Below are 20708 nucleotides of genomic sequence, written 5' to 3'. Positions count from 1 at the left end.
GAAGCAGAGGCAGTGGGATGTGCCTCTAACTGCACATGTTGACGGCAGTTGTAGATCAGTATTCGTGCAATGAGTTCACCTGAGTCAATGCCTAATTTCGGTCTCCTGTATTATTTTCACCTGTGATGGTCATCCTTTTCTTTTCTTTTTGACCTGTGTCCTCGAGATTTCAGGGACCCAATTTCACGACACAATAGTGAGTGGCCCAAAAATGCGTTCTTATTCTGGGGAGAGGGATGGGGGGGGGGGGGGGGGGGTTGCATCCGCAACACAGCGTTTCGCTCATCAATAACCAACTACCAACAGCTGCCGATGCTATTCACGTTTACCGCACCCTTATCTAAACCATGACACCAGCCAGTACTAATACATGCATTTACAGGCTTCGGTGGCGAAGAGAGAGAGAGAGAGAGAGAGAGAGAGAGAGAGAGAGAGAGAGAGAGAGAGAGAGAGAGAGAGAGAGAGAGCATTAACAATGTATTGACAGCGCAGGCAACTTTTCCCAGATAGCAGATGTCGTTTTCCTGAAGGATTATAAAAGTTGTGACAGCAGCCACAGAATATAAGAGCAAATAGGCGTGCGTATGTGTCAGCAGCGACCTGTTTTGATAGAGCCTATCGTAAAGGGGTGGTTTGCACATGTATATATATTTATGTTGTTGTTGCGGCTTCAATCTGTTGATGATGTTGCTGGTTGATGGTGTTGCTGGTTGATGGTGTTGCTGGTTGATGGTGTTGCTGGTTGATGGTGTTGCTGGTTGATGATGTTGCTGGTTGATGATGTTGCTGGTTGATGGTGTTGCTGGTTGATGATGTTGCTGGTTGATGGTGTTGCTGGTTGATGGTGTTGCTGGTTGATGGTGTTGCTGGTTGATGGTGTTGCTGGTTGATGGTGTTGCTGGTTGATGATGTTGCTGGTTGATGGTGGTGTTGCTGTTCAGTCACGTTGTTGTTCAGTTCATCCTATAGCTCGTATAATCTGTTACGGAATTGAAGATAAACACACCTGTTATTTTCTATCAGTCTTTTCTTTGATCTTTTAATTCATCGATTGACCGACTTGTTCGTTTTTCTCTAAATACTGGACATATTTGTCTGTTTTTTGTTTTTTTGTTTTTGTTTATTTGTTTATTGATGGATGGATGGATGGATGGATGGATGGATGGATGGATGGATGGATGGATGGATATATGGATAAAGGATTGATGGATTAAAATGTTTCTCTTTGTGTTTGATTGATTGATAAATGGATCCATAGGATGATGGATTGATTGGTCGATGGATTGATCGATTTCACTGTTTATTTGTATATTTTTTGTCTACTTCTTATTCGTTCAAAAAGAAAACCCACTAGGCCTACAGAAAAACAAAAATGTACGATAGCACACATCTTGACACCCGCCTATATGTATCACATCTTCCTGCTTCAGGTGCCTGTACTACCAACATGGCCGCCGCCAATCAGCACAGCGGGTGTCAGACGGGAGGCTCGGGGAGGAAAAGCATCAGCGGAGGCAAGAGGCAGCGAAGCGTGTCATTGTGAGATGCCGGTGGTGACAGCAGAGATGGATGGGGGTGGGGGTGGATGTCGTTGTGGCGCTGCGGAAAATCCCTCTGAGAATTCCTCCCGCCACAGATCAGAGATTCTCTGAAGACGCTGGATCGTAGGCGCGCTGACACTGCTGGCTGAGAGACAAAATACTACGAGGGTTACCAGTGCGTAGTTTGAGTCTAACGTACACAGGTACACAGTGGTGAAGGGAAAAAATGCCAAAGGCAGGGAAACACACACACACACACACTTACAAACACGCACTCACGCACGCGCGCGCGCACACACACACACACACACACACACTTACAAACACGCACGCACGCACGCGCGCGCACGCGCACGCACGCACACACACACACACACACACACACACAAAGGACACCGCTGCCTGTTGTCTTTTGCTTAGTGAAATGTACGGTAATTTAAGCAACGCTTAGTTGAATCCCCTTCTGCTCTATCCACCCACCACATAATGCCACATAATTATACTTTGTCACTACCGATTGCATACTTCGTCACACGTTTGCAGTAACAGTCTGCAATCCAGAAGGGTGGAGCATCATTGTCTCAATATTTCAAACGCTTTGGAATCGCTTCCAAATATCTCAAAAACGTTCTGAAACTACAGATTGTATTATCTCTGTTTTTCCCCTAAAGCCAAGAAAACTGCTTTAGAAAGAGTATCGCAGGGTTGCAGGTCAAACTCATCTTCAACAGTTTTCGCTTCAGCGCGTAGAATTAATTGGCCGTGACTGAACTATGAGGCACACACTCTTTTACGACTGGCGGTGATTTGCTATAGTTTAATGAGTATATCAGTCATAACTCCAAACCTTGCTTGAGCGTATAACTGACACATTTCAAGTCTGCTTTAGAAAGGAGTTTATTTTTTATTATTTTTATTATACTGTCGAGGTTTTGAAATGGCTGCTTACGACAAAATGAATCAACAAACCAAAACCACCAGCCTGAAAAAGACCAACATCCGATAGGCCAGGACACTGAAAGCCCACCAATCATCCCCATCAACAACTATCAGCTGGATGTCGTGAACGAATTCACGTACCTGGGCTCATCAGTGACTGACAATCCTGGCATGGACCCTGAAATCAACAGGAGAAATGGTCGTGCAGCCTTAACATTCGCCAGGCTCACAAAAAATGGTTTATGGAAGAAGAAGAAAATTGACAGCAAAAAACCAAGATGGCTGTCTATCGATCATGTATCATCAGTAACCTTCTACATGGCAGCGAGTCGTGGACTCTGTTCTAAAAGCAGGAAAAGAGGCTGAACACATTCCACATGCGCAACTTACGGCGGATCTTAGGAATCAAATTGTCAGACAGGGTGACCAACAATGAGGTCCTGGATTAAAATGTGCTAGTATGCCCAGCATGTACAAACTGCTTCGGCAACACCAACTCCGCTGGCTCGGTCATGTGCGCAGAATGGAAGACGGAAGGATCCCCAAGGACCTACTGTACGGTGAGCTGGCGTCAGGCAAGAGAGCACAGAGACGCCCCCAACTCCGCTGAAGATATGTCTTCAAAAGAGACATGAGGGCCCTCGACATGGACATCAACGACTGGGAAGACCTTGTCCAAGACCGAGCCCGATGGAGGCTCTAACGGAATAGAGGCCTAGCCAAGGGAGAAGAGAACCTCCAACTGGCCAACGGAAGCACAAAGCCAAAGAAAAGAAGATTAAAGTATCAACACCATCAGATACGATTCACAAGTGTAGTCGCTGCGGCAGAGACTGTCACTCGCGCATCGGCCTACACAGCCACCGCACGCGCTGTTCGAGCGCCAACTGATCATTCCTTCCAGGCGCAGATCCATGGCCCCACGGGACCGATGGATGCCGATGATCACATGCTTGAAATTCCATTTGATTACACACAGAACTTGGTTTGTGTTTCTAGATCACGCGCAAAAAACATGTGCCTATTTTGATTACAAGTTATTTTTTTTAATGGCGTTTTTTGTGTTTTTCTCAAAACCTTAAAAATCGAGTAAGTGGTTTCAATCGGACGAGGACGAGATTTTGCAAGCACGTATCTAGGTATCAGTTGGAAGCCTCGTTAGGGCGCAAGATAACTTTTAAAATCTGAAGAATAGATTGAAAGGTTGTGAGATATACACTTTAAAGAGAAGAGGTGGCACCGAATTTTCATCCTAAATCGTTCCATGACATGATTTGGATTTTCAGCATATTTAGGTACTTTGAACACCCTAGAATAGCTGCATGATGTTTATTTTGTCAATTTCATCCTCTTTTTTGTATTAAAGTCATGATTTGCGAAGTGAGTGAATGTTACACATCTTGAAACTTGGTGAAAAATCGATGTTTTCAAGGCAGAGCAGCAACTTGTCGATGAATTTGTCGGATTCTTTTCATGCGAGCGTACTGAGCGGGAATTCCTGTTTTTTGACGATATCACAGTCACAAAAATAAATTCCGTTATTCCTCTCAACGGCCAAAACACATAGCCTGGCGAAGGATGCTTTCACATGCAAATGTTTAATATTTGGAAGAGTGACCTTGAACCTTTCAAAATATATTCGCTGATTGGTCATTACCAATAAATGTCAACCCGGAAGTCGTTCTGCGCATGCGTGCACACCATATCCAAAAACACACGCGAACGTTATTCGATGTCGGTTTGACGTCTCAAACAGCGCTATTTCCTCTCAACTCTGCCTCCCAAAAATAAATACTGCAGGAATACTTTATGCAAGAGGCAGAGGAAGGTACAACTTGCGGCAGCTCGAGCAGCGAAGAAGAATAAGCTAGCAGTCAGTGCATGTGAATGTCGGGTCCGCGATGCCTGGATAGGTAGGACGTCAGGCCTTGTTTATCTCACAAAAACTCCATACTGACTGTCCCCTTCCACTCCAAAGTACTGCTAATCGAACTTTGGACCATATATTCCACTCATGTATCTAATTCATGGTGATAAATGATATTTTGACATAAAAAAAATAGCTTCGTCGTAAAATCGCACTTTTCTGCGTTTCGAGTGAATCGATTTTTTATTTTAAAATCTATCGGACTTCATCCAAAATTTGGAAATTCGGAGGCTTTTGCTTCCGACATTTGACGAAAACAAACCAAATGTTGGCCATGTCTGCTGATGGTCAACACCTACAATTGTGTGAAATTTAGAGGCTTTTGCTGACAAAATAACTGAGAAAACCTCAACGTGAAGTTTTTACGAACATAACCCCACTGTGAGCCCAAAATGTGACAACCAAGCTAGGGTCCTGTTGGCTGATGATCAAACCCTTGAAGTGTTCACAGTTTCAAAGCTGTAGCTTCAAAAACGCCTGAGATAACGTCAATGCTATAAGTTGTTATGAATGGAACATGACCCCCTGTGACCTCAAAACTTGACGAGGGTCAATCAAACTTATGTCAATCTGGAGATGATCAAACCCTAGACGAGTGCACAGTTTCAAAGCTTTAGCTTCAAAAACATCCGAGATAACCTCAACGTTAACTGTTTTGGTCCACTTGGACGGACACGGATGAATATTCCAAGACTCACCCATTACTCAGGTGAGTGAAAAATACAGCCAGGAAAACAAAGAAAAGACAAACATCAGTGTCAGAACAAACTAGTCGCGTAAGGCGAAATCACTACATTTAGTCAAGCTGTGGAACGCACAGAATGAAACTGAACGCACTGCATTTGTTCACAATGACCGTAGTCCGCCGCTTGTGCAAAACGGAGTGAAACTGACGAGCCTGTTCAGCGCGGTAGTGGTTTCGCTGTGCTGCATAGCACGCTTTTCTGTACGGCCTCTCTTCGTTTTAACTTTCTGAGCGTGTTTTAATCCAAACATATCATCTCTATATGTTTTTGGAATCAGGAACCGACAAGGAATACGATGAAATTGTTTTTAACTGGATTTTGGAAATTTAATTTTGATCATAATTTTTAATTTTCAGAGCTTGTTTTTAATCCAAATACAACATATTTATATGTTTTTAGAATCAGAAAATGATGAAGAATAAGATGAACGTAAATTTGGATCGTTTTATAAAAAAAAACCATTTTAATTGCAATTTTCAGATTTTTAATGTCTAAAGTCATTAATTAATTTTTAAGCCACTAAGCTGAAATGCAATACCGAAGTCCGGCCTTCGTCGAAGATTGCTTTACAAAAATGTCAATCAATTTGATTGAAAAATGAGGGTGTGACAGTGCCGCCTCAACTTTTACAAAAAGCCGGATATGACGTCATCAAAAGTATTTATCGAAAAAAAAGGGGGATATCATTCCCAGGAACTCTCATGTAAAATTTCATAAAGATCGGTCCTATAGTTTGGTCTGAATCGCTCTACACACACACACGCACAGACAGACAAGACAGACAAGACAGACAGACACACACACACAAACACACACACACACACACACACACACACACACACACACACACACACACACACACACACACACACACACACACACAGACACACACACACACCATGACCCTCGTCTCGATTCCCCCTCTATGTTAAAACATTTAGTCAAAACTTGACTAAATGTAAAAAGTCAAATCAATTAGGGATTCTTACATATCACATTGAAATCACAGACTGCAGAGTCCGCGGATCTTGATTCTGCAAGGCTATCACAGGTAATGAATGGTTGCTGAAGTGTCCACTACATTGTTGTACTGCTGGTAGAACAGCTGGCTTTGAGTGTCTGACGGCTTTGTGCAGCAAAGTGTTCAGGGATTATACATTTTGCATGTACCGATGTTTTCACACATGGCCACTGTGGTCTTCGACTGGGTACCCCTTGAATGACCACACGAAGACGGACGCAGAGTTAGCACTCTCACAAACTATCGTGTTGTTGATATTTTCGTAAATGTCAAGTTGGTTATTAGAAAAATAGAAGAAAAAAAATAGAAAAAAATCTACTTTTATTCAATCGGCAGAAAAAAAATGGACTCTTGTGAGAGATTGACGTGGGAACAATGAAACTAAGATATATACCTAAATAATTAAAGGGCTTTAGAGGAAAGGCAAGCAAATCAAGCTCTGAGTTGAGGATGCAACTTCAAGGAATGATCGACGAGGTGAAGGTAAAATCACAAGGTGGCTCCAGTTCCTTGGCCGACTTGACAATGGTTTACCAAGACCTTGCAGATTTGTTGCCATGTAGAGTTTAAATTTACCAAGACCATCAAGTTTGTCGCCATATTTTGTACTGATCAAAAGTACAAAAAAATGTCGAGAAAAGCTCAGAGCGAACCTTGGGGTCCAGTAGTTTAGTTGGCAGACCACCGCGGGTCACATGTTCGAATCTGATCCAATCAAAACCACACACACGCGCACACAAGGACAAACACACACACACACACACACACACACACACACACACACACACACACACACACACACACACACACACACAACAATAACAACAAAAACCAATAACACTTAAAATGGAGACAAATGTACATCTGACCTCGACTAATCACCTGTTGTTCCCAGAGTTTCTCTTGACAGGAAGTCAAATCCATCGAAAGTGCAGGTGGTAAAACTGTTATTTATAAAGAACTGACACTCGTCTTTTCTGGTGAGTTTTTCATCATCCCAGAGTTCCACAACACAGGAAATCAAATTTACAAGAAGAAGAAGAAAGAGGGTGAGGATGAGAAAGAAGAAGAAGGAGGACTGGGTGGTCGAGTGGTAACGCACTTGCGCTCGTAAGCGAAAGGCTGCGAGTTCGACCCTGTGTCAGGGCGTTAGCAATTTTCTCCCCCCTTTCCTAACCTAGGTGGTGGGTTCAAGTGCTAGTCTTTCGGATGAGACGAAAACCCGAGGTCCCTTCGTGTACACTACATTGGGGTGTGCACGTTTAAGATCCCACGATTGACAAAAGGGTCTTTCCTGGCAAAATTGTATAGGCATAGATAAAAATGTCCACCAAAATACCCGTGCGCCTTGGAATAATAGGCCGTGACAAGTAGGAAATGCGCCGAAATGGCTGCGATCTGCTGGCCGATGTGAATGCGTGATGTGTTGTGTAAAAAAAATCCATCTCACACGGCATAAATAAATCCCTGCGCCTTGAATATGTGCGCGATATAAATTGCATAAAATAAAAATTTAAAAAATATAAATAAATCCCTGCGCTTAGAACTGTACCCACGGAATACGCGCGATATAAGCCTCATATTGATTGATTGATATTGATTGATTGAAGAATACTGAAGAAGAAAAGGATACAAAGGAAGCCCAATATTTCTTCTGGACCGATCAATCGGTGACTAGTTCGTTTCAGCTGACAAAATATTGATGCTAATTCAAGCACAACAAAAGGACAGTTATGGAAGTTTTAGTGATGGAAGTTTTAAAGTGTGAAATCTCCTGCAGAATGCAAAAAAAACCCAGAAAGCAGACGGATGCATGTCACATGCACTCGCTATCACATCACGTCAGCGCAGAAACCAGAAGAAGAAAAAGAAGAAAACTGAACATCTCACCTGAGTTGATAACCGGTAGCTCTTCCCCATTGGTGTTTTACCCAGAGTTCTTTTGTTTTACCCAGAGTTCTTTTTAACAGGAAATCAGACCAATAGCCGGGGGAAAACGAACAATAGAAGAACAAGGAGATTTCCACTAAGCGGATAACCACTGTTCTTCCCAGTGTTCTTTTCTATATAGGAATTCAGAATACATGCAGGAAATACAACAAAGAAGATGATGAAGAAGAAGAAGCCGCGGAAGAGCGGAAACAAATCGAGACTGACGAAGGCGCAAAACTTGAAAACCTTCGGCCGAGGAGTAGAGTTGCTCGCTTCCTGATGTTAGAAGCAGACGAGCGTATTATTTCAAGCCAGCGAGCCGCAGTTCCTGTGCCCGCTTTGCCGTCATCGCGCCCTGCACGCCCTGCCGCGCTCGCTCCGAGCAGCACGTGTGAAGGGAAGGCGCAAATAAACAGGCGTCGCTGCCCGCCGCCTTATTTTTTGCTTTGTTTTTTTAAACGAAACCAAATTTTTTTTTCGCGCGCTTTCCTTGTCTTTTTTTGCTCTCGGTCTCTGCCAGGTTCTCTCTGACTTTCTCCGCGTGATAAACCTCTCTCTCTCTCTCTCTCTCTCTCTCTCTCTCTCTCTCTCTCTCTCTCTCTCTCTCTCTCTCTCTCTCTCTCTCTCTCTCTCTCTCTCTCTCTCTCTCTCTCTCTCTCTCTCTCTCTCTCTCTCTCTCTCTCTCTCTCTCTCTCTCTCTCTCTCTCTCTCTCTCTCTCTCTCTCTCTCTCTCTCTCTCTCTCTCTCTCTCTCTCTCTCTTAGCAAAGAGCTTTCTCCTCTTCGGATTTCCGTCATCTGCCTTCATACACCTGTCTGTCTGTCTGTCTTTCTGTCTGTCTATCTATTTATCTACGTATCTATCTATCTATATATCTGTCTATCTATCTATCTATCTATCTATCTATATATTTATTTATCTAAGAGCGGTTACTCCCCTTTGTTTAACAGATAACTATCTATCCATCCGTGCCTGGCGGCGAAGCGAGACTGTTTTTGCGCCAAAACCGAGAAGTCAAGTTCGTATTGAGAAGGTTGTCTGACGTAGCCAAAAAAAAATCGAATATTAAGCTGTTCATGTTATAATGCAAATCTTGGTTTAAACATGTTTTTATTCACTTTTGGTAATACACATTCGTTTCGAGAAAATAACATATAGAACTACACTCAAGCAAAATGGGTATGAACTCGTTGATAGTCTTCTGGATGTTGCAGCGGCGTCGGTGTAGACGGTGTAACCTTCTTGGTGTGGCAGTGTGAGTTGAGAGTGTTGCTGGCACCAGGGCCTGAAAAACCCATTGACGCCGACTGTGTGAAGAATGTCTGGTAGTTTGTCCGTGGAAACCTGTCCGTCGCTTCCTGTCTGTTTATCTTCATTCTTAAAATAAGCAAAAAGGGCGGGGATGTAGCTCAGTCGGTAGCGCGCTGGATTTGTATCCAGTTGGCCGCTGTCAGCGTGAGTTCGTCCCCACGTTCGGCGAGAAATTTATTTCTCAGAGTCAACTTTGTGTGCAGACTCTCCTCGGTGTCCGAACACCCCCGTGTGTACACGCGGCAAGCACAAGACCAAGTGCGCACGAAAAAGATCCTGTAATCCATGTCAGAGTTCGGTGGGTTATAGAAACACGAAAATACCCAGCATGCTTCCTCCGAAAACGGCGTATGGCTGCCTAAATGGCGGGGTAAAAAACGGTCATACACGTAAAATTCCACTCGGGCAAAAAACACGAGTGTACATGGGAGTTTCAGCCCACGAACGCAGAAGAAGAAGAAGAAGAAAAAAATAAGCAAAATAATACACTGTAAACTGAAGTGCTCCACGTTTGAACACACTTTTTGTAACCAGTTGTGAACACTGTGAGACGACCTATATAATTCTCCCAGCAAAAGTAGCATACGCTATATATTATATTGTTTACAATGTGTGCTACTTTTGCCAGAAGAATGACAGTCATTCACAGTGTTCACAACTGGTTACAAAAAGTGCGTTCAAACGTGGAACACTTCAGTTTACGGTATAGGAAGATTAAAAATCCTACGAGGAACAGGATACGCAAAAGAACAAGATATGCAGCGAGAAAAGATAACAAAAATGTCACTTTTAGTCAATGGCGGCATTGGTGCCCCAAAACTTAGGTTAATGGCATTGCAAACCAACATTAATAACCACCTGGATTTAGAAGCCTTAGGTCTATGCTTTGACTCTACCTTTTCTTTCGGCCTGGAATACACTCTCTTTAAATTGTATGTATTTTTTTTAAGATATTGAAGACTGTGGCTGTTTAATGTATTGATAACATTAAGAGCAATATCGGACTTATAATGCTGCACAATACTATAGGCAGCCACACTGATAATGGAACAGCCAGGCCTTTTATGTCTGCAACAGAACTTTTGTGGGTTTCTGTCATCCCAGCGGAGCCTAAAGTCCGGTTCTCTCATTAACCTGAAAACTGACAACTTCACAGTTCACGCTCGCTTGCACAGTAGGACCGCCACCACAGACGAACTCAAAAATTAAGCCGGAATTAATGAATTCACACTTTCAGCAAACAGAAAATCCCTTCTTCGCTTAATTTTCAACCTTTTCCGCGCTTTTCACAACCTCCAGCTTTCCAATCTCCTCAGAAGGTACAAGACAAACGTTTGCCGAAATAGAAATCTCGTTTGCATACGATTTTATACTTTTACTGCGCTTTTCTCCAAGTCATGACGTTTCAGGACGCACGGACACACTTTTGTCAAAACAGAAAATCTCGTTTACATTACGATTTTCAACTTTAGCCGCGCTTTTCTCCACTCTCCACTAAAACCCCGAACTTTCTTGCCGCCTGTGTGACAGCCGTGCTGTGTCCTCCGGGAGGAAAAAGCCACCGCACTTCCTCACCCTTAGCCCCTCCCCCCTGGGCCGGGGGAACACGCCCATATTCCTCCCCATAGTAATTATCCGCCTGCTGACGCTCCACGCCCCTGGGCCACGCCCCTGTTTGTACTCCACGCTGACTCAGTCGAGCGCAGCTTTTAATTTCTGTTTGCAACTCTGTTGATTGGGTGATGATGTGGACCGGATCCGTTTTGGGTGTGTGTCACTGAGTAGACAAAAAGAGTATTGATGGGGGTAAGGGGGAGTGTGTGTGTGTGTGTGTGTGTGTGTGTGTGTGTGTGTCTGTGTGTGTGTGTGTCTGTGTGTGTTTGTTTGTCCCCGTCTATCAGGGTATGAGTCAGTCAGTCTGTCTGCCTGTCTGTCTGTCTGTCTGTCTGTCTCTGTCTCTGTCCCCGCTTGTCTATCTGTCTATCTGTCCCCGCCTGTCTGTCTGTCTATATGTCTGTCTGTCTGTCTATATGTCTGTCTGTCTGTCTGTCTATATGTCTGTCTGTCTGTCTGTCAGTGTCTCTGTCTCTGTCCCCGCTTGTCTAAGAAGCACAGGTCACTTTTACACAAGAAACAACTAAAACTGACCACAATTTGTTTCTATTTTTCGTTAAAGAAAAACGTATGTTTGGACTGTCACGACCACATGCCTAAAAATGTAAAATACATGTCCAACTTTTGCAGTCAAAATGATGATGATTTCTGTGTGCAGCCTTCATATACACCTTGGACCCGAACTGAAGCACGTGCATCAGAAGCAAGAAAGAACAAAAGTTTCACAGTAAGACAAGAACCAAGCTGCTAATCAAATCCCCACGACAACGAGAGAAAAAAAAAAGGCGCGTAAGGCGAAATTACTACATTTAGTCAAGCCGTCGAACTCACGGAATGAAACTGAACGCACTGTTGTTTTTCACCAAGACACTTCAGCTTCGTCAATCACCGCGAGAAGGAAATCGCTCACCTCCCACGTGCAAAACACAGTGAAATGAACACGCCAGAATAGCGCGGTAGCGTATTGCATATTGTGCTAAGCAGGAAAGCGCGCTTTTCTGTATTCTTCTTAACTTTCGGAGCTTGTTTTGAATACAACCTATCATATCTATATGTTTTTGGAATCAGGAAATGATAAAGAATAAGATGAAATCATTTTTGGATCGATTTCTTAAATTTTTATCGTAAGACTAATTAATCTATTTTCGTTCTTCTTCTTCTTCTGCGTTCGTGGGCTGAAACTCCCACGTACACTCGTGTGTTTTTTTGCACGAGTGGAATTTTACGTGTATGACCGTTTTATTTACCCCGCCATTTAGGCAGCCATACGCCGTTTTCGGAGGAACCATGCTGGGTATTTTCGTGTTTCTATAACACCCCGAACTCTGACATGGATTACAGGATCTTTTTCGTGCGCACTTGGTCTTGTGCTTGCGTGAACACACGGGGGTGTTCGGACACCGAGGAGAGTCTGCACACAAAGTTGACTCTGAGAAATAAATCTCTCGCCGAACGTGGGGACGAACTCACGCTGACAGCAGCCAACTGGATACAAATCCAGCGCGCTACCGACTGAGCTACATCCCCGCCCTATCTATTTTCGTTAATTGTGATCACATTTTAAGAGTAAACATGACATATGTATATATTTTTAGATTCAGAATATGATGAGGAATACGATGCAATCAATTTAAAGTCTGTTTGCAAAATGATTTTAATGACAAACTCATCAATTAATTTTTAAGCCTCCAAACTGAAATGCAATACCAAAGTCCGGGCTTCGTCGAAGATTACTTGACCAAAATTTCAACCAATTTGGTTGAAAAATGAGAGCGTGACAGTGCCGCCTCAACTTTCACAAAAAGCCGGACATGACGTCATCAAAGCTATTTATCAAAACAATGAAAACAAGTCGCGTAAGGCGAAAATACAATATTTAGTCAAGTAGCTGTCGAACTCACAGAATGAAAGTGAACGCAATGCCATTTTTCAGCAAGACCGTATACTCGTAGCATCGTCAGTCCACCGCTCATGGCAAAGGCAGTGAAATTGACAAGAAGAGCGGGGTAGTAGTTGCGCTAAGAAGGATAGCACGCTTTTCTGTACCTCTCTTTGTTTTAACTTTCTGAGCGTGTTTTTAATCCAAACATATCATATCTATATGTTTTTGGAATCAGGAACCGACAAGGAATAAGATGAAAGTAGTTTTAAATTGATTTGGACAATTTAATTTTGATAATAATTTTTATATATTTAATTTTCAGAGCTTGTTTTTAATCCGAATATAACATATTTATATGTTTTTGGAATCAGCAAATGATGGAGAATAAGATAAACGTAAATTTGGATCGTTTTATAAATTTTTATTTTTTTTTACAATTTTCAGATTTTTAATGACCAAAGTCATTAATTAATTTTTAAGCCACCAAGCTGAAATGCAATACCGAAGTCCGGGCTTCGTCGAAGATTACTTGACCAAAATTTCAACCAATTTGGTTGAAAAATGAGGGCGTGACAGTGCCGCCTCAACTTTCACGAAAAGCCGGATATGACGTCATCAAAGACATTTATCAAAAAAATGAAAAAAACGTTCGGGGATTTCATACCCAGGAACTCTCACGTCAAATTTCATAAAGATCGGTCCAGTAGTTTAGTCTGAATCGCTCTACACACACACACACACACACACACACACACAGACACACACACACACACACACGCACATACACCACGACCCTCGTTTCGATACCCCCTCGATGTTAAAATATTTAGTCAAAACTTGATTAAATATAAAAACGTCTGGAGATACCATACGCAGGATCTCTCATGTCAAGTTTCATGAAGATCGGTCCAGTAGTTTTCTCTGAATCGCTCTACACACACACACACACACACACACACACACACACACATACACCACGACCCTCGTCTCGATTCCCCCCTCTACGTTAAAACATTTAGTCAAAACTTGACTAAACGTAAAAAGAAAAGAAGCTCAAAAAAGCATCATGAACACGAAATACAATCGCACAAACAATACATGCAGCACAAAAATGTCTTTAGAAGTAAAAGTGACACACACACACACACACATACACACACACACACACATACACACACACGCATTCACACACACACACACACACACACAGGCGCACACACACACACACACACACACACACACACACAAACACACACACAAACACACACACACACACACACACACACACACACACACACACACACATTCGGATCAAAGATATTGTACTGCTAGGTTAACGTAGCAGCAGAAGATTTTGGTTCGGACACACACATCTTCCGGCCTCCACCCCTCCACCCCCCCCCCCCCCTTCCACCACGTCTCCCTGCCTCCATATCTCACAGTTGTTCAAATCTTCATCTGAAAGACATGACATAGAAAGCCAAATCATTGTTATGTTTGCCGTGCCACACAACCTCACCTTACCCGGCTGCGGAAAGAAATTCATCGCGCCATAATAACCGAGACACCCCCACTTTCACCGCAGCGCACGAACGCGTCAGGTTGTCTTCGCCTCAAAGATATTCGCAGTGGATCGAATTCGCTGGGTTTCGGAAAGTAGACAGCCTCGTCGGCGGCCGCAGATGTGCGGGGGATTAAGTTTCGTGAAAATGCGATGGATTCTGGTGATTAGACGCCGCCGACTGGCAAACAACTCTTGCTTCGCAACGCTCTGGCAACAACCATATTGTTTTCACACGCGGGGAGTAAAAAAAGAAAGAAAAAATGCGACGAGAGACGAAGACGATGGGAAAAGAGATGGAGAGCGGTGAGCGGGGAAAGGGCGGAGGGGGAGAGGGCTGAAGAAGAAGATTACTGCAGCCTCCAGCCGAAGAGTATTTGAACGTTTGTCTCTGCATTTCACGTCTTCGTGAGAAGCATCCCCAGTTTCTCAACAATAAGTTCACTGTTTTGACGTCTTGGGAGCATAAGGTCTGTCCTGAACAGAAAACAGCGAACGACGAAGAAGAAGAAGAAGAACAGAAAACAAATTGGAGTCCCCCCCTTTTAACACACATGCATTCTCAAATGGACGCACGCACGCACACGATCATTATGCGCACAAACACACACACACACACACACCGTGGGACACACACACACACACACACACACACATACACACACACACACACACACACACACACACGTACACATACATACACATAAGGTCTCTTACTGAAATGTAAAATGCGTTTTGGAGACAAAGTGCCATTTTTGTGGTGAGACATCCTAGGACCAGGTGGTAATTAAAAAACGACAAAAAACGGCAGAGTAGACATTCTGCGAGTAGAGCACACTAGAAGATACCTTCTACAGTTTACTGGCTGTATTTTAGGCTTCTGACCGCGTATTAACAAAACATGGCTCTATTTAACCATTGGGGATTTTAAACCTTGCACGCTTCGTTTTCTTGAGAACACCATTGTGGATCACTGCTCCATGTCTATATCAGTTACAGTCTCTGAAATGCCGTATGGAGTTTTACCCACAGACACAAAACTGAGAATCTGTGCACATTGGTTTTTACCCTTGAATGACACAGGCCTCAAATACTGCTCGGCGCGCACAGGTGAACGCCGGTTGAACCAAAGATGTTCTTCTATAGCTGTAGAATATCTCTGGCTGAACTCAGCCAGGGAGAAAGAGAGAGGAATCTTCCCTTCCCCAAACAATGCACCTGGACAAACAGGGAGAAGGTTACAGCAATCATGGCTCATTTCATTCACCCGGCGAGAACCAGCGGGGTAGCACATGCATGCAGGCTTCGGGTCCCAGGACAAACACCAATGCCTGATGTCTTCAGAAGTGCCCTTCTCTTTTCCCACTATACAGTATTAGTACGGTACTGTTTCTCTTTGTCCTCATACTGGTGCTCGCTTCTGTGCAATATGATAGCAAAGATCTTCTACTGCTACTCTAGCGTATCATTATAAATATCTTTGACGATAGCTTCAAGAAGGTAACCATCCTGAACTCAGGTCAAAATGGTTTACTTCCCTGCGGGTCTCATTTATCCCTGACAGGATGCCTTTGTTTTCCTTCTCTGGAGAGAAAATCGAATTTTTTTAAATTTTATATATTTAGAGCTTTTCGTAATGTGTTATTGATATAAGCAGATTCGCGATCGTCGATAATGATTTTTCATGGTGTTGTGTAATTTTTTAATTACAAAGGAATTGTTATGTAAGACAGTTTCAAGCGAGCTATCTTTCGCGGATGTATTTACTGTGGAAACAACTCTAAATATGGCAAAAGTGTCACGTGATAATCAACTTTGTCACGTGATCATAACAAAATGGCTACGGAGCAGACGATACTTTTTCCGTAACCAGTTGGGACTGATGCAACAATATCACGGTCTCCTTCCCACAGCAGTCTCAAAAGTTCGACTTGTTCTGACCTTAGAACGATGTCTTTATCATAACTGTGAAGAACAGAACGGAGATCACTGTCGAAGTCTGCCACTCTACAATCACATTCATCTTACGTCTTTTATCAGAAACATTAGCGAAAAACATATGGGAGATAACTCTGTATTCTTGTTTTGATAGATTTCGTCTTTTAGCTCCGCTTCTTAGCGCAGCAATTATCCATCCTGTCAGAGAGACATGAGCGATAGCGTGGACCGATTATCATCAGAATGGAAGGTACGGTAAACCAATTGGTCCTGCGAGGACGTGACCGTCAAACTCGAATTGTCTGTCACTAAGAACCGAGATGAAGCAGCAAGCCAAGTACCCTTCTCCTTCTTACGCACTATACCGAGGTGGAACGGTGATCAGGTCATTCAGACTTATCGTCATCAGTGGCAGCGGTGACCAATACACCTTTTCGGCATCTGAGCATCTCGCGACACATGTTATAGTGATGGTGCTTCCTAGTCTGCAAGATGATTCTCCGTGAAGGTAAAAACAGAAATGAAGCAGTCTGGTAAGTCAGTGAAACGACGACAGAGCATACATGTCCATTCATTGCACGCATTTTTGTAATGGAAATGAAAACAAATCTGAATATTTGGGATCATTATACATGTACGTATAGAATTCACGATTGTTCTGCTCTGTGTCTGTGCAGGCACTATGGAAGTGTTGCGAATGTTACACTGATCTGAAACGGCAACGGAGAACTCGGTAACTCTTCTGTAAAATTGAGTCAGAACAGAAACATTCTGAAAATAACTCTGTGGAGATTTTTGATAGACAATGGAGAGTATTAATTTTCCTCATTTCACTTGGCCACGGATCAATCAGTGCAAGCTAGTAAGCAAGCTCCGCTGTGTAATACATGTTTAAAAGAAAAAAAGGGGGGGGGGGGGTTGTGCCGAGCGGACACTGCACAAAATGCACATCGGAGCTCCAATTTTCACTATACTGACGATCGCTTGCTTCAACTGAACAATGACAATGTCTGCCTCACTGTTTTCAAAGAGCGCAACACCCCCCACCCCCCACCCTTCACACACACAGACATGTGCACACACAAATACCGACAGAGTTATTTACAAGCATCGTCTATCGAATGCAAAGTCAAAATACGGCACTGCATTACAACAAAACTACTATGACAAGAATGGTCTGTGTTGGTTAAGGCAGTTGAAAAGGTTCGTCTGTCGCCATTATAGAATTTTTCACTCATGGTCTTTTCATCAAAAATGTATGATTGTTGTAGAAGTACTCACTGTGGTCTTTTGTTTGCCGCAGTGAAGATTGTCTGGAAAAAGGAATCCATCTTTATTGTCTTCAAATTGATAGCTTTTTATTCGTTGATGACACAACCATTTGTCGAGGATAGCGTAGGCACCCGGTCTGCTCCCCGCCTAAAAAAGGCCAGTGCCGTTCCGTCTTCGAGGGACTGCGTGGGTTTCATTTCGGAGTTTTCCTTCTCCTAGACGAGTTTCCTTCCATGGATGATGAGCCTCCTCTACCCTCGTTTTGAATTCAGAGTGGTCTTCTCTTAGGATAGCTGCCTGCCAGGGTTGACGAGCCTATCCTGCCCGGCTATTTGACCCATAGCTGGAGGTTGGTTTGTGGGCACCTGGGCGTTTCCACACACCGGTGGGCCCGCATGCCGCACGTCTAGGGGCCAACCTCCTCCGAGTCCTTGTAGTCTAGCCTGGGGCCTTGCGGTACCCAGTTTACGCCTGTCGCCGCGATGGAGGCACTACATAGGGCTTGTTGTGGAGAGGTTATTGTACTGGCAGGAGAGACTGACGCATTCTGCTCTCTTTTCGCATTGTCCTAAAAAGGACAGACGGTGCTAGCCAGCGGTGAGGGCTGAAAGCGAGAAGTGACAAGCACAAGACACTTCGCCAACACACTAGACACGTCACACAACCGTTTGGCAGGCAGCTTTTTATTCGAGTCATTTGTCGACAACCGTGATTTCCTTTGTGAATGTATCAGTATTACTTTTCTCACAATATGTGAACGGAACGAACTTTTTTATACTTTTCAATCAGTCTGTCTGTCTGTCTGTCTGTCTGTCGGTCGGTCGCTCTCTCTCTCTCTCTCTCTCTCTCTCTCTCTCTCTCTCTCTCTCTCTCTCTCTCTCTCTCTCTCTCTCTCTCTCTCTCTCTCTCTCTCTCTCTCTCTCTCTCTCTCTCTCTGTTGCCAGGTTTTCGGCTTTGGCTGAGAACTTTATCCTTTTGAAAAAGCGTATAGTTTCAGTTTTTCTCCCCCCCCCCCCCCCCTTTCACTTTCTCTCTCTGTCTCTTACTTTCTCTCCCACCGGCCTATCCCCCTCCCCCCTCTCTCTCCACGCATCCTCATCCTATCCACACGCCCTCGCCCCCTCGTCCCCATCTCAACACCCACTCCGCAGCGGAGCTCTCTGCGTGGCTGGAGAGCTCAACATTGCAACTTGACCCTTTGAAATTTTAACTGGCTTTAGCGGCACGCTGTCTTTGTCTCATGATCAGCGCGGCGACGGGTCTCTAGGGTCTCAAGTCGACAACCGTCGCCCCCGCTAGCGGAAACGAGAAACGGCAAAGCTAGAAGCACGCGGGAAGCCGTAGTTGCGTATAAATAAATGATGAAGTTTCTGGCTAGCGTGCGACATAGCTGCGAATGTTGGGGACTAACTTTTTTTCGAGGTAGAAAGGTTGGAACATGAGGAATTGGAGAAGGGAAGAAGCGTAGGTGGTAGAATACGTTTGTGTGTGTGTGTGTGTGTGTGTGTGAGTTGGGGGAGATTTGGAAAGGGAAGGAGGTGTGTGTGTGTGTGTGTGTGTGTGTGTGTGTGTGTGTGTGTTTATGCATGCGGGGGGGGGCGTGGTAGTGTGTGTTGGGGTGGAGGGAGTTAAGTTCATTGCTGTGTCTATCCGATGGAGGACTGATTGTTGGGGGTAATGTGTTCATGTTGGTGTTCATGTTAGTGTTAATGTTAGTGTGTGTGTGTGTGTGTGTGTGTGTTTCTGTCAGTCTGTCTGCCTGTCTGTTTGTCTGCCTGCAAGAGACGCAAGGGAACGATCGAGTATTGACGTTTTGAGTCGAAATCGGGCCGTGACACAATGAAAGGTTGGCAAGAAGGAGAGTACAGTGACGGTGGTTTGGAGGGCAGGGGGGGGGGGGGGGGGGGGGGTTGTTATAGTCAGACATAAACTAACACAGCTGTACAGCACGAACGCAAAGCTTGACACATCGTCAATAGTAGAAGTGATCGAAACATCGCACAGCGGAAACTCGCTGTTTGCCTTTCAACACCGAACAGCAACGGAAAGGAGACAGAAACGCAGCACGTGACGCCCGTAACGACAAAATGAGGATGCCCACGTGGCATATAATCTTAAAATGATAGTGTTTGAAATTCCCTCTCCCTGCCCCAGTTGTAGGCCCAAACCCGGCGTTCCCTAAAAAACAAGGTTCACAGGGGGAAGGTTTCGCTACGTCTGGTTATTTTCGCACGACACTCCAGACATATCTGACGCTGACAGCAACACGAAATAAAACCCCTTAGTTTCAAAACACGTGGCGCACGAACTGCATGACACACCTGCAACCCAAATCCTCAATCCTTCCATCCCAAACCCATCCACCCTTCTTCATTCCAATAACGGGCTACATACAGCCTTCTTCCAAGCCCATGTGCTTGTTGAGATGTATACCATGTCTTCTGCTTCGCTAGCAACACGAACAGAAGTCCTAGTTCCAGAGAACGTACACATCGACAAGCAAAATCTTCAATCCTTTCACTATAAAACACACCATACGACCCTTCATCACTCCAATACCAAATACAATTCTTTTCGACCAAAGGCACACCCTTCTGGGGATCTCAACGCGGTCTTCTGCCCCAACAGCAACACGAAAGTCCTAGTTCTAAAGCACGTGCACGTCGACTAGCAACATCTTCAATCCTTCCACTAAAAAACGACATACACACCAGTCCTCCATCACCCCAATACCAAATGTATATATACAGCCTTCTTTCAATCGCACTCTTGTCAAGATTACTATTTGTCCAGGTCATGAATGAATGCATGCACGTGGTACATGTACTCAACGACAAGCTAAAATCCTCAGTTCTTCCGTCAAAACTGCATTTGATAACCCTTCTTAAGTTGTATGCAAAATACAACCAAAATAACTTGACACGGAGTGGGTGGGGGCCGGGATGCTGTTCTGCCTCACACCACTAAAGAGTTGTATGATCATAGTAAAACGTAGCGCCCACCCACCCACCCTACACTCCCACCC

General features: G+C 44.1%; 1 protein-coding gene across 1 annotated transcript in view; it reads right to left on the bottom strand.

Annotated features, from left to right (window-relative positions):
* Positions 1-670: 670 nt before the first annotated feature.
* Positions 671-20708, bottom strand: part of LOC138952748 (M protein, serotype 49-like) — a 34439-nt gene continuing 14401 nt past the window's right edge. The window contains exons 4-5 of the mRNA XM_070324470.1: positions 2622-2658; positions 671-933 (exon numbers count right to left, since the gene is read on the bottom strand). Coding sequence (XP_070180571.1) covers positions 671-933; positions 2622-2658 — 300 coding nt within the window. The remainder of the gene's footprint in view (positions 934-2621; positions 2659-20708) is intronic.

Source organism: Littorina saxatilis, linkage group LG2 (assembly GCF_037325665.1).
Source record: "Littorina saxatilis isolate snail1 linkage group LG2, US_GU_Lsax_2.0, whole genome shotgun sequence".
NCBI classification, from domain to species: Eukaryota; Metazoa; Mollusca; class Gastropoda; order Littorinimorpha; family Littorinidae; genus Littorina; species Littorina saxatilis.
The sequence above is the reverse complement of the archived record's forward strand: the minus strand, read 5'-3'. Positions and strand labels throughout refer to the sequence as shown.